Source organism: Coregonus lavaretus, assembly GCF_964263955.1.
Source record: "Coregonus lavaretus genome assembly, chromosome: 19".
NCBI classification, from domain to species: domain Eukaryota; kingdom Metazoa; phylum Chordata; class Actinopteri; order Salmoniformes; family Salmonidae; genus Coregonus; species Coregonus lavaretus.
Window position 1 is genome coordinate 2,397,267 of NC_140006.1, and position 13,641 is coordinate 2,410,907.

The following is a 13,641-nucleotide window of genomic DNA, read 5'->3' on the forward strand; positions in this document are numbered from 1 at the left end:
AACATGACCCATACATCACACTGTCATGGGCACAGAGTCACCAGGGAATGTTGTTTATTTGCAACATTTAAATGTAACCTTTCTGAAAACAGTGGTCTCTAGAAGCATGTAATATTGCCTCAAGTGGCACAAGTACTTCTAAGTCAACAAACAAGACAATGTATTTTTCACATTTCCTCTTCAGTTTTATTCCAAAGCTCACGATGAGCTGTTTTGTTCATATGGGAAATTATAAATACGTACAAAACACATTAAATGGAGCAATAGCATAATGAGTTCTTGGAACCTATTTCAGAAAATAATGCAGTTTTGAAGGATGGCAATTATTGAACTGTGGTTATCTGACCACTTTGTTTGAAGGAAGTGTTAAAGACAGTAAACCAGTTACCTGGTTTGGTGGAGTAAAATTGGAGGATAAGTGCATTGTCATGGATCATTTTCAGTTGAAGTAATGAAAGGCCTATATACACTTTCTTTGCATGTGAATGGAGATCTAAGCTGGCCTGGCCAGTCACATTTTAGTCATTCACATATAAAAAAATAAAGCAGGTGATCCAATCAGTGTATTCTACCAATACCTGGCTCCAACCAACTTATATCCCAAAAGAGTGATTGAAAACAACAGAACACTCAATACACTGCAATTTAGTTTAGGTTATTTACAATTTGGTCATAGGAAAATACTAAATCCTGAAAAACTACATCACTGTCCTCAGTTCAACTGGGATGCTCAGGGTCAGGTACTCTTTCTAGCAACACCAGTTTGCCTCCCAGGTTTATACTGAAGAAAGGAAACCGAAAGGCATTCAACGTCATGTTGCTGTAACCTTGGATGAAGACCAAAGGCATGTGGGAGCCTTTGAGTAGTGCTATCTGGGTGGCATTGGCCTCCATCAGAACATGAGAGTATGTCTTCATATCAGGGTGTCCAGGGCCAATGTCTTCTCTCTTGTCATACCTGACAATATAACACAAAGCTGAATCCTTAGAATGCCTTTAGAAGGTTGGAAACAGTTATATTCCAGAATAGAATACCTAGTCAAACTAACCTCCAGTTTCTGTTCAGTTCTAAGAAACGTGACACTCCAGTTTGGGCAGCAAATACATCAATATGAACCGAGACATCTGAGGAGAAGCAATTGATTACATACAGCCTTTAAATCAGTGTTTTTGCAACCATGACACTTTCCTCACTGTCTGATTTTATAACTGATATGATAACAAAAAATGTATAACCTCTTACCAAGTGATATAGTGGTAAAAAAAATAAAATAGGTGGGTAAACACTGATAGCGAGTAAATTAACGCTCCCTACTATACTTTCAATACATTTTCCTGCAAAAGGTGGTTAAATACTCCCTCAAAATAAGAAAGGTGTGTAAACAGCCTTGACGTGCGTTTACCCTTCACTACATCATTGCGCTTACCTGATGTAGACGGTACTAGTTTATGTAGTACCTGCACCCCCCTGCCTCCAGGGTAGTTGTGATGGGACACGTACAGAGATATGCTGGAGTATGCAGCATTTGTCACCAACTGGCCAACCACGATTAAGGAGCCAAGTTTATACATCCAAGATTTGTGGTAGTTGTTCAGACTGTCGGACCGAGAATTAAAAGGTTTTCAACATTATTATATAATGTGGTTTCTCTGTCCACACTTAAAGCCCATACCGTATGTCCCCCGAAAGACAATTGTTACAATTGAACTGTGACTCCATCATCCTGAAGGTCAAAATAAGCACTAATCATGTTTTTGCAACATTATTATACTAAATTGACCTCCCTGAACAGACAACAATCATGTCAATAACAGGCTTTCTCTCCTTACATGAAGGAGCAGCCCCGTGCGGCCACTATATTCAGCACAGGGAAGGTGTAGAGGATAAAGCGTAGCTCCTTATGGGGCAGGAAAGAGTAGAGCAGGATAAATCCTACAGTAGGCAGCAGCAGGATGCGTGTCCGTCTGTCCAGCAGGCCTAGGGGGACGAACAGCACTGCGCAGCCCAGGGCACGGGGCAGAGCAGAATAGAAGTACCACAGAAAGGGGGAGGTTTACTGGGGGAGAAAGTCAAGGAAAGCTAGCAAGTTGTTGTTTTCATAAGTGGGCTCGCCGTGATGAGTGGAAAATTAACCCATTACTTTCATAATATTATCACAAACGTTTATACTAACTCAGAATCGATCAAGGAGAAGCAGGTGTCTAAAGCTGCGTTGCATGATTTAATTAGTTGACTGTGTGGGCATTGTTGTTATGAGTTTATAACAAGCATTTAGTGAAGTGAAGGATATTCCCCAGTTGGAGCTCTTGTTCAGGATGGTGTTGTACCAGAGTACCTGGCCCTCGGGCCAAATCAGCTTATTCCAGAATAATGAGTCAATGCCAACAGTCAAAGCTGAAAGAGACAGAATATAAAATTAGACGTTCATCTAAAGACACTTCTAATCCTGAAAAACTACAGGGTATGTATGTATTTGTTCCAGGCAAGCTATAGCACACCCGACTCATCTAACTACTATAGCTTAGCCAGCTGTGTTAGTGCTGGGCTGGAGCAAAAGCCTGCACACCCTGTAGTTCTCCAGGACCAGAATTAATGTTGCTGATAACAGATTTACAGTGGGAACACAAAATAGCAACATTTAGGTTATAGTCAGTATCAATATCTTATCGTTCACCTAGTGACAGAGCACCTGCAGGAATGGCATAGTAGAGCAGTTGGAGGATCCCCAGCCTCCTGCTCAGTAGTGACATGAGCAGCATAAGACCCAGGTAGAGAGACAGTTCTGATCTAAACACGATGATGACGAGAGCAGAGAGACAGATGAAGGACCCGTACCTCTGCCCCATCCATGCAGTGAACGCCAACAGGACTAGGAAGAAAACAGAACAGACCGTTTTACTGCATAACATTATCATCATCAGAGAAACTGCTGGAAGAAAGGACTCTCCTAAAATACACTATATACAAAAGTATGTGGACACCCCTTCATATTAGTGGATTCGGCTTTTTCAGCCACACCCGTCGCTGACAGGTGTATAAAATTTAGCACACAGCCATGCAATCTCCATAGACAAACATTGGCAGTAGGATGGCCTTACTGAAGAGCTCAGTGACCTTCAACGTGGCACCGTCATAGGATGCCACCTTTCCAACAAGTCAGTTTGTCAAATTTCTGCCCTACTAAAGCTGCCCCGGTCAACTGTAAGTGCTGTTATTGTGAAGTGGAAACGTCTAGGAGTAACAAACGGCTCAGCCACGAAGTGGTAGGTCACACAAGCTCACAGAACGGGACCGTCGAGTGCTGAAGCGTGTAGAAATCATATACACTGCCTCTGGAGGCAACGTCTGCACAATAACTGTTTGTTGGGAGCTTCATCAAATGGGTTTCCATGGCCGAGCAGCCGCACACAAGCCTAAGATCACCATGTGCAATGCCAAACGTCGGCTGGAGTGGTGTAAAGCTTGCCACCATTGGACTCTGGAGCAGTGGAAATGCGTTCTCTGGAGTGATTAATCACGCTTTATCATCTGGCAGTCCGAGGGACGAATCTGGGTTTGTCGAGATTGGTGTGGAAGAACTTGACTGGCCTGCACAGAGCCCTGACCTCAACCCCATCGAACACTTTGGGATGAATTGGAACACCAACTGCGAGCCAGGCCTAATCGCCCAACATCAGTGCCTGACCTCACTAATGCTCATGAGGCTGTTATAGCTGTTATAGCAGCAAAGGGGGGACCAACTCCTTATTAATGCCCATGATTTTGTAATGAGATGTTCGACGAGCAGGTGTCAACATACGTTTGGTCATGTAGTGTATTTTAAAGGTGCTACACCAATAATTGTTCACCTATATGTAAGCTAGGTGAATTGCAACAGCACTAGGCTGCATTCAAAACAAATCTCCCCCCTCAGCACATCCCATTTTCCCGTAACATGGGAGAGATTCACGATTGAGCCTTACTTTTGGTTTTGGTCCACCAGCTTTAAAACAGCTGTACAAATAATATTTTTTGTTATAGAAAATATATTTCACATTGATTTAGATGGTACAATGATTCCCTACAATATTTAATATTTAGTGCTTGTTTCCTCACTGAAATTGAGCAAACAGTGTAGAATTGTAGCAACCAAGAAATGGCAGAGCGATTTTTACATTGGCCACTTGATCCGATATCCACTACATAACATAGCCAAAGTCAAAACAGCTTTCCTATTTTGACAACAGGTGCCACACCGGCAGGAGAAATCAATAGGCGAATATCACAGCCAATCACAACACTGCGGGTAAGTTATACTGTGAAACACTATCATTCCACTATTACCGCAGATATATTATGGACATTATCTGAAATTACAATACAAAAATGCAAAAAAATCATTTGTGTAGCACCTTAAACACATTGGTAGACATTTTTATTATAGATTTTATCCTACATGAGGCTTGTCTCCAACAGTATTTTGATACATAAGTTATGCTGCAAAAATGTGTATGGAAGATTTTCATCCAAGATAGTTTAATACTACAATCATGTCTTCAATATATCAGTGTCTCTTACCTATTGGCAGTGCAAATACATTGGGGAGGGGTCTCGTGCTGTAGAACATGAGATGGAACTGTGAGGCGCAGGTGAGACAGAACAGTCCCGCAACTGTCGACCCAAACTGCCTCCGAACCTCCCTCTGCATGCGCCATAGAGCTAAAGTCACACACACTCCCAGGCAACCTCGCACTGGACAGCAAAAAGGTACACATCAATACATTTGAGTGGACTGATTTGTGACAGAGCTGTCATTTACCTATCAAGCTGATTTAGATTGTCTGGCACTATGGAAACAATTGAGTAGTCCCAAAAGTGAAAAATCTATTGGACCCAGGTCTGCTCTATTGCACTGCTGTTGTTCATGGGTATCATATAATAGCAGCAAGACTTACCCATCAGCTGTGTGTAGAATTTGGAAGCCTCCAGTAGTGACAGCAGGTAGACCAGTGGGGAACAGACCGTTGATAGGAACACAGGTCCAAGGAATGTCCGTGGCACCACACCAGGGAATTCATGGTGGTCATACTGGTGAGACAGTGGGAAAGATACTATTAACATCAGCAATGGAGTTCTGGCATTTGTCATTGTTTAGGTGGCACAAAATGATTTACGGGCAGGTAATGTTGAAGAAGGCTTTATCAAGAGATGTAAAATATCTAGTTTAACACACTCAACAAGCATTTGCACAATGCATGTGTAAAGAAGATTAGCTAACTGTTAGCTAGCTACTGTCAGTTGGCTGATGTATGTGTTGCTCTCAGTCTTACCTTTTCAAAATCAAGTCTGTGATAAAGAATATCATGCACTGCCTGTAAATTGAAACTCTCTTCAACTTTTGTAAAAGGACAAATAAACAAATGTAGTAGAGTCACCGAAATTAGTAAAAACAACAGTGATTGCCCAGACGCAGCCCTCTTCTCTGCCATGACGTGACGTGAAGTATATAGGAAGTTGACGCATGCGCACAAATCTGGAAACGTGAACATATTTTTCAACGTGGGTAGAAAGAAGACGGTTGTCCCGCTCGTGGCGGAATATCATTGGTACTCACAGTGATTGATGGGCAAAATGGCAAATCACGACAAGCCACAATCGTACCAAGAGGATGACGCAAAAAAAAAGGTAGCTCTTTTTTTTCTACCTGCATGTAAATATTACTTTCGTACGCTTTGCATAGATAACGCTAGCTAACTTCCAATAAAGTGTTGTATATGTGGCTAGTGCTGCAAGTTTTTAGGGATAGGAAGCTTGCTGGCAAGTGGCTAAGGTGTAACGTTAGCTATGATATGAAACTTCGAGTCATTCAACTGCTATCCAGCTACTGTAGCTAGCCAAAATGCTATCGTTCAGTCAATTATTGTGGCTATTTTGTAGCCTAGCTTTTATTTTACTATCACAATGCACATATGCAAAAGACTTAAAAAGCCCATGTAATACATGCAAACAGATAGCTGATAACTTCAGTAAGGTAAGTTTGAAATGTTCTTCTGTGTATAATTTGCCTTGGCTAGCTGGGCAGGACTATCAATTGGTCTGATTCAAACCACAACCAATTGATGTGCTTTTATTTACCAGTGGGCAACCAATGATGGTGTATTGTTCTTGTAATGCATTCATGTAACTAAGCCTTCCTCTTCTGACCTTGATGTAGGCAATGTAATGTTACTGAGTATCATAACACCAGTATACTAGTCAGTCAGCTAGTCAGTTAACGTTAGACCAGTTTATAATGTGGGAGTCAGACCTAATAACTAGTTTACATATGTGTGCTGTTTACACACAGATTATCAGACACAGTGCTGTAGTACATTTTCACCATTGATCAAATGACTGCCATAATCTGTGTCTGGTTAACTAGTCTTCATCCTCACACTACTGTTCCAACAGGGATTGGACCGAACGAAAAAGCAGAACTTTGGTGGAGGAAACACCGCTTGGGAGGAGAGGGCACTTTCCAAATATGAGACGAGGTAAGATTCCTATACACCACTCATCATCATGTTGCTGTGCTTATCACCTATCTGTTTGCTCTGATCAGTGGTCCTCTGTAGCTCAGCTGGTAGAGCACGGCGCTTGTAACGCTAAGGTAGTGGGTTCGATCCCCGGGACCACAAAAATGTATGCACGCACGACTGTAAGTCGCTTTGGATAAAAGTGTCTGCTAAATGGCATTAAAAAAAAATAAAAATAAAAAATCTGTGATTGCTAAACCTATTTGTCATGCTGACTCAGACCACATATTATCTGTTGACCCAGTGGCACAATAGAAGCTGATTTCTCTGTCTCCTCTTCCCTTTCCCTCCTCCCACTCAGTGAGATCCGCCTAGTTGAGATTCTGGAGAATCTGTGTGACAGCAGCAGCTTTGAATGTAACCACATGGTAGAGGAGCAGGAGGACCACTTTGAGACCTGGTGGTTCAAGAGGTGAGTACTTGACCTGACTGCTCAGCTAGAACAAGAGGGCAGCACATGTCCCATCAGCACAAAACCCCTTACTACTTACTTACTTAGGCCTTTTACTTCTCCTGGAGTATAGGCCATTGACATCAATTTCAAGACCCCTTATCACTGTCTTTGTCGTTGTGAAATCTCTGAACTGCCAGGCTACAATTCAAATGTGTATTGTGATTTTTGACCTCACCCTCTTCCAATCCAGGCAAAAGAAGCATCCTGATCTGTATAAGTGGTTCTGCATTGATACCATCAAGGTGTGCTGTTCGAAGGGAACATTTGGCCCTGATTGCAATGGTAAAGACATAGTCCTCCAAAACCAAATTTATTTGACTAATACCAACCAGCCATGGGTGAATGAGAACCAACTGTTTCCTTCTGACAGCCTGTGTGGGGGGTTCCGAGAGGCCTTGCCATGGCAATGGTGTGTGTGACGGTGACGGAACACGAGGGGGTAACGGCAGGTGCAACTGTGACCATGGTTACAAGGGGGAGTTCTGTCTGGACTGCATCGACGGATACTTCAATGAAATTAGGAACGACACGTTTTCACTATGCACAGGTACTTAGTTTATTATGTTTGCATGTTATTTTTAACAATGGTTTACACAAATCCAGGCCTTTTAGATCTAAGCAATGTGCCTAGGGGACAGTCTAGGGGTCTATTTGGAGCAGGGCATGCATCTCAGACCACCTTTCCCACTCAATCCCCTACACTACAGAGTGTCACGCCTCCTGCAAGACCTGCACTGGTCTAACCAATGAGGACTGTGAGGAGTGCAAGACGGGCTGGGGGGAGGATGACGAGGGGACCTGTCTTGGTGAGAGTGACATTTTGATACTTTTCCATGGCATAATAAGTACTTTTCCTGTCATGAATTTGACATCAAGATCAAACTCACTTTTCCTGTTGCTTCTCATTGTGTGACCCTAGATGTGAACGAGTGCTTGAACAACCCTCCTCTCTGCAAAGAGGATCAGTACTGTCTGAACACAGATGGCTCGTTCTCCTGTAAAGGTACTGTAAAACTGTGGTCTACTACTTAGTGAGAGGACCATATTTACTATGTTGTTGGATGGATACAGCTATTGTATTAGGGACTGAAAATATAAACATGACTAAGCTATTTGTAATAAACTTTAAACAAGTATTAACATTTGACCTCTGTGTTCTCCTCTCTGGCAGGCTGTGACAAGGTGTGTTCAGGCTGTACTGGGGCAGGGCCTGATAAGTGCCAGAGCTGTGCTCCTGGGTACCAGGACTCAGAGGGCACCTGCACAGGTAGGGAGACATAGGTAACTGCATACGTGGGGTGTGTCTGAAAGTGAGCTTTGCAAAACAAGTGGGAGGATCAACACAAGTGGGTGTATTGAAAAGTAACAGCTAATTGGGCAGATTGGTTGCCACTCAAGACCGTTTTGCGTGGCTGCTTGCTGCTTCCTTGTAGCATTTTTGCTAAGCCTAACCCTTTTCCTAACCTTAACCTCATTCTCCTAACGTGCCACATTAGTTCTTTTAATGTGCCACGTTAGTTCTCCTAACGTGCCTAACTGGCTTAGCTAAAATGCTACAAGGAAGCAGCCAAAAGTCTTGAGTGGCAACCAATCTGCCCAATTAGCTGTTAGGTTTCGACACACCCACACGCCCACATTCCAAATGCAGTTACTCATACTTGCAACTAGGACATCTCACCTTGCAGCATGGCCCTGGTGGAATACTAAGGAAGTATCTTCCTTCCTTCCTTCCTTCCTTCCTTCCTTCCTTCCTTCCTTCCTTCCTTCTTCCTTCATCCCTTCTGTCATTTACATTTAGTCATTTAGCAGATGCTCTTATCCAGAGCGACTTACAGTTAGTGAGTGCATACATTTTTCATACTGGCCCCCTGTGGGAAACGAACCCACAACCCTGGCGTTGCAAGCGCCATGCTCTACCAACTAAGCTACAGGGGACTATATTTATTCATTATTTTATTTTACATTTTACATTTTAGTCATTTAGCAGACGCTCTTATCCAGAGCGACTTACAGGAGCAATTAGGGTTAAGTGCCTTGCTCAAGGGCACATTTACGTCATTTAGCAGACGCTCTTATCCAGAGCGACTTACAAATTGGTGCATTCACCCTATAGCCAGTGGGATAACCACTTTCCAAATAATTTTATTTTTTTATTTTTGGGGGGGGGGGGGGGGGGGGGTAGAAGGATTACCTTATCCTATCCCAGGTATTCCTTACCTATCCCAGGTATTCCTTCTTTCCCTCCCTGATGTAGCCACTGTCAGTTGTCCAGCCTGTGTACCCTGTTGGCCAGTAACAGAGAGGCAGTAGTCTTGGACATAGAGTAACTCGTCCACAATGGAGGTATGTCCATAGTCTGGACACTACCTTAAAGGCAGGACGATACAGTACATTACCCCTCGCACTGCAATGCTATCCCTACATTTCTCTACATGCTAAACCAAGATCCATGTTTTAACAGACAGTCGGATACTTTGCTTAAATATCCTTTTATGCTTTAAAGATGCACTATGCAGAAATCGCTCCACCATTGCCTGGTTGCTGAAATTCTAATGGCTTGCATAATTTCAGTTTGTGACAAAACAAGCAAGTATAGTGTAGAGAATCATTGTACCATCTAAACTGCTGTGAAATATATTTTCCATAACCAAAAATATTGTATTTTCAGCTGTTTGAAGCTGGTGTACAAAACCGAAAGTAAAATACTTAATAACGGGAAGCATAGAAATAGCACACATAGAACAGATCTACCGCTTCGTAGACTTGTTTTCAATGAGAATGACAGATCTGTAACTCACATTTTTATATGAATTTGGTTGGGTCGACCAAGTAGTTACATATTGCAGCTTTAAATTAAATGGGAATGACATGGATGTTGTTGAATGCTTATTGACGTGCTTGTAACTCCTTGGCGGTCGGTGACGTTTATGATGAGGGAGGACGATTATTTGTTTTAAGAGCATGGCCTTATTTCTATTACAGCATATTGGATGACTGTCATTCATATTCTATTCACCCAGCTCAATGTAACATCGATAGGTTTAGGCTAATAGATAATACTCACATGTTCCCTATACCCATCATGAGGTTGCTACAACCTAGTCTACGAATGAAAGTTTACAACGTAGGTACAGAGGTCGAGAGAAATTAAAGTAATCAAGGTGACAGACCGTGACACATTCAATACTGCCTTGCACACTCTTGCCTTCATCTAGCTGATCTATGGTGTAATCATTAGTCCAACAGTTGCAAACGAGAGTTTCTATTGGACAAACTCAGGTATGTTTATCCCCATTCCGTTTGCTTCCGTTTAAGAAACGTTTTTCAACAGAATTGCCGGAATGAATACACCCCTGATCACACGCAAACACAGTTCACTTTCATAGCAGCCACATACGAACAGCATGATAATTTTGCTCGTTCTATAATTCCTTCTCGCATCTACGCACTCTCTTCCTCACCTTTTCCCTTCACTTGTGGACTTCAGTACACAACACATCAGCTGTCTGTGACCAGGCGAAAAGAAAACTTTCCAAGCTAAACCTTCATATCATAACCGCTACACACAGCCTACATTGTTGTCACTATATTAGCTAACGTCATTGCCAACATAGCTACTAGAACCAACACATTAGTAAACCCGCTACAATCATGCAGTACAGTGTACAGTCAGCAAGCAGTTTAGCAGTTGCACCGGTGGGCCCTGGTGGCAATAAATTAATAAAACCAAAAGCTTACCTTGACTTTGAAGTGTTCCAGTGTTGGATAGCCATAACTAGCTTGTTAACATAGCATTCCTCTCTGTTTAAGTAGACTAAACTAGCTAGCTGCATTTGCTAGCTAAGTGAAAATGAAAGAAATACCGCTTCATAGACTTGTTTACTAAATATAGCTAGCTCTCTCTCTCTTGTTTCTCCATTTTTAAATAAATAACTTTGTTCAAAACTGTTCAACTATTGTCTTTCTCTCTTTGAGTCAACTACTCACCACATTTTATGCACTGCAGTGCTAGCTAGCTGTAGCGTATGCTTTCAGTACTAGATTCATTTTCTGATCCTTTAATTGGATGGACAACATGTCAGTTCATGCTGCAAGAGCTCTGATAGGTTGGAGGACATCCTCCGGAAGTTGTCATAATTACTGTGCAAGTCTTTGGAATGGGATGAGAACCATGAGCCTACTAAGTTTTGTATTGAAGTCAGTGTACCCAGAGGAGGACGGAAACTAGCTGACCTCCGGCTACACCATCGTGCTACCCGACAGAGTGCTGTTGAGGCTACAGTAGACCTTCATTTCAAAACAGTGTTTTTTTTTAAATCAATTATTTGGTGACGTGAATATATTTAGTATAGTTTTATCTAAAAAGGATAACTTGTTTTAATGTTTCACTTTTTTTATGAAATTCACTGAGGAGGAGGGTCCTGTTTGTTACTATAAAAGTACTGATGTAAAAGGGCTTTATAAAACATCGCTGTCTGATGAAAACCTCTTATCTCCAAAACAAAAACTTTTCATGCAATTGACAAAAATCACCATATTTTCCCATTAACGAACATACAATTATAAAACTTCAGAAGCTATTTTGAATACATTATCTTGGTTCTAGAGTCATGAAATGAGTACACTGAGGAGAGTTAATGCTTTCAATAAATGTAAAAAAAGACAGTGCCGAAAACCAATTTGATTGTTGATCTGTTCTCTGTACAGATGTGAACGAGTGTGAGCAGCCTGACGCTGTGTGTACTGCGGAGAACCAGGAGTGTGTGAACAACAAAGGAAGCTACATCTGTATCTGTGCCAGCAGGTACGAGGAACAGGACGGAGTCTGTGTCAAAATACCAGAGCCAGGTAATCAATAATAACAATCTGAACTAGTTGATTTATGATTTTAAAATGCATTTTATACATGATGACAACAGACTTTAATTGAGTGTAGTTAGTTATCTTGTGTTATTGAAATATTGTTTTTTTTTATGTAACTGCATTCTGCATAATAAGTATTGTCGACCACAACCATGAATGTAGTTAAATCCAAATCAAATCACTCTGACTTGGCAGGTTAAGTACACTGTAGTTACTACTACAGTAACAGTATACTCTCTATGAAATACTGCAGGTGCAGTTGTATCAGATGACTCTTGGTTCTCTTGGTTGAAGCTGTATTTGACATCAGTGCATGATCAAGCAAGTATGTGTTTAGAATTAGAGAAACTTCAATGTCCTCAATGAGGTCATTCCTTTTGCAGCATACACTATACATAAAGACAAAATAAACACATAAGGAAAGGATATTGTGTTGCCTTGTACAGCAGATGAGTTGAGGGGTGTGGGACTTCCAGCCCTGGTCAGTTCTTATTTTCAAGTGCTTGTGGTTTTGTCTTTGTTAACTTCAGAGGAGAATGAGGAAGTAGCTGAAACAGTGAAACGTCCAGAAGAGCACGAGGACCTTTAACCTCAGGAAATGAACCAATAGGAACAAACCAGGAAGAGCATTTGGACTATTAAGAAGTGGGTGTCACCCGTGAGACTACACCCCTATAGCTCACAGCATCAGAATATCTTGAGGCCACTCCTTTTAAAGCATTGGGACTACATGGCATTTATTGAACACTCGACATGCATACTGCAGTCTTTACAGACTTTTTATACCTGTGGATCATGGATGGACAGCCAACAGAATGGCTGAGAAAATAAAGGTTCAACCCCCAAATACTCTGGTTCTTGTTGTTGCTGTGGTTAACCCAACAAGTGTTGTCTATTGTTGTCTGGTTTTTAAATGTATGCAGGATTTTGAACATAATTCAAATAAAGTTGAGAACAGAAATGATGGTGCATATGTCTGATTATGGATCTTTCTGGATTAGCAGTGCCTATGACATCTTCTTGGGTGCAGTCAATGCAATTTAAATACTGTTGTAGTTTCCAAAGTTGAACACAGAGTGGCACCCTAACCACAAAGAATACATCTCAAATCAGCTGTTGGTTGGATGAATAGGCAGAATGAAATGTACTGTTTTTGTTTTGTTTATATAAAATTGATCAAATATGGTATTATTTTAGGGTTAGGCAATTGAAAAGCTTGACGACCATGTCTTGTGGATCAACTAGTGAAATGTGTATGTTTTTGTATGACCCTGATCCTAAATAATCATCTTTCAACTGTTTTCTGCTCCTGATCAAAGGCAGCATATCCCACTAACCTGCTTCTCACCACCTTCAGGGATGATGTAAGTTGTTTTGACTGTCTTTGCAGCCGTAGAGCTGAATGAGGATCCAGTTGAAACCTGTCCTGGCTGGTGCTTTCCACTGAAGACAATTGTTTCTTTGCACCCAGATGCAAGATGTTATGTCAGCATTGTAAAGTTAGATGGACCAAGATCTCCCTACTTGTACTATATAGGCCTACACACAGTGGAATACAACAAATGCAATTCAGGTTTGCATAGATAAGTAGTAGATAGGTTAGGGGGAGTAGTAGTCGTTTTTGTGATGCCCTAATAGTGCTCGGAAACACAAGGAAAGCTCCACTTGCAACACTCCACCGACTCAACAGTGTATTGCAGTCAGTGAGGAAAGTATGTGTTTGTGTCACAACAGGTTGCTGTGAAGACTTAGTGATGCCATGAGTAGTC

At 41.6% G+C, this 13,641-nt stretch overlaps 2 protein-coding genes across 3 annotated transcripts; one reads left to right on the forward strand and one right to left on the reverse strand.

Moving 5' to 3' along the window:
• Nucleotides 1-161: 161 nt before the first annotated feature.
• LOC311147137 (dol-P-Man:Man(7)GlcNAc(2)-PP-Dol alpha-1,6-mannosyltransferase-like) lies at nucleotides 162-5,473 on the reverse strand. The gene is made up of 9 exons (XM_084183763.1): nucleotides 5,311-5,473; nucleotides 4,936-5,068; nucleotides 4,559-4,732; nucleotides 2,676-2,870; nucleotides 2,290-2,395; nucleotides 1,831-2,052; nucleotides 1,428-1,597; nucleotides 1,050-1,125; nucleotides 162-958 (listed from the first exon to the last, which is right to left on the reverse strand). The coding sequence occupies exons 1-9, from the start codon at nucleotides 5,467-5,469 to the stop codon at nucleotides 718-720; spliced, it is 1,476 nt and encodes a 491-aa protein (XP_084039889.1). The 5' UTR covers nucleotides 5,470-5,473; the 3' UTR covers nucleotides 162-717.
• Nucleotides 5,474-5,650: 177 nt separating this feature from the next.
• Nucleotides 5,651-12,841, forward strand: LOC311147225 (cysteine-rich with EGF-like domain protein 2). Of its 2 annotated transcripts, XM_084183869.1 has the most exons (11): nucleotides 5,651-6,011; nucleotides 6,431-6,513; nucleotides 6,857-6,967; nucleotides 7,200-7,291; nucleotides 7,380-7,556; nucleotides 7,717-7,815; nucleotides 7,929-8,012; nucleotides 8,181-8,276; nucleotides 11,717-11,857; nucleotides 12,126-12,197; nucleotides 12,403-12,841. In XM_084183869.1, exons 1-11 carry the CDS (start codon nucleotides 5,880-5,882, stop codon nucleotides 12,459-12,461), a joined length of 1,146 nt encoding a protein of 381 aa, XP_084039995.1. In that variant the 5' UTR covers nucleotides 5,651-5,879; the 3' UTR covers nucleotides 12,462-12,841. The 2 variants fall into 2 exon arrangements, with proteins under 2 accessions (XP_084039995.1, XP_084039996.1); XM_084183870.1 differs by lacking the exon at nucleotides 12,126-12,197.
• The last annotated feature ends 800 nt before the right edge of the window (nucleotides 12,842-13,641 follow it).

Excerpts from the sequence above, each read along its gene's own strand:
- LOC311147137 (XM_084183763.1), bottom strand. The coding sequence starts at position 5,469 with ATGGCAGAGAAGAGGGCTGCGTCTGGGCAATCACTGTTGTTTTTACTA. Across the intron at positions 5,069-5,310 it reads ACAGACTTGATTTTGAAAAG|TATGACCACCATGAATTCCC; the intron begins GTAAGACTGAGA and ends CTGTCTCACCAG. Across the intron at positions 959-1,049 it reads GAACTGAACAGAAACTGGAG|GTATGACAAGAGAGAAGACA; the intron begins GTTAGTTTGACT and ends TTATATTGTCAG.
- LOC311147225 (XM_084183869.1), top strand. The coding sequence starts at position 5,880 with ATGCTATCGTTCAGTCAATTATTGTGGCTATTTTGTAGCCTAGCTTTT. Across the intron at positions 7,292-7,379 it reads ATTTGGCCCTGATTGCAATG|CCTGTGTGGGGGGTTCCGAG; the intron begins GTAAAGACATAG and ends TCCTTCTGACAG. Across the intron at positions 8,277-11,716 it reads CTCAGAGGGCACCTGCACAG|ATGTGAACGAGTGTGAGCAG; the intron begins GTAGGGAGACAT and ends TTCTCTGTACAG.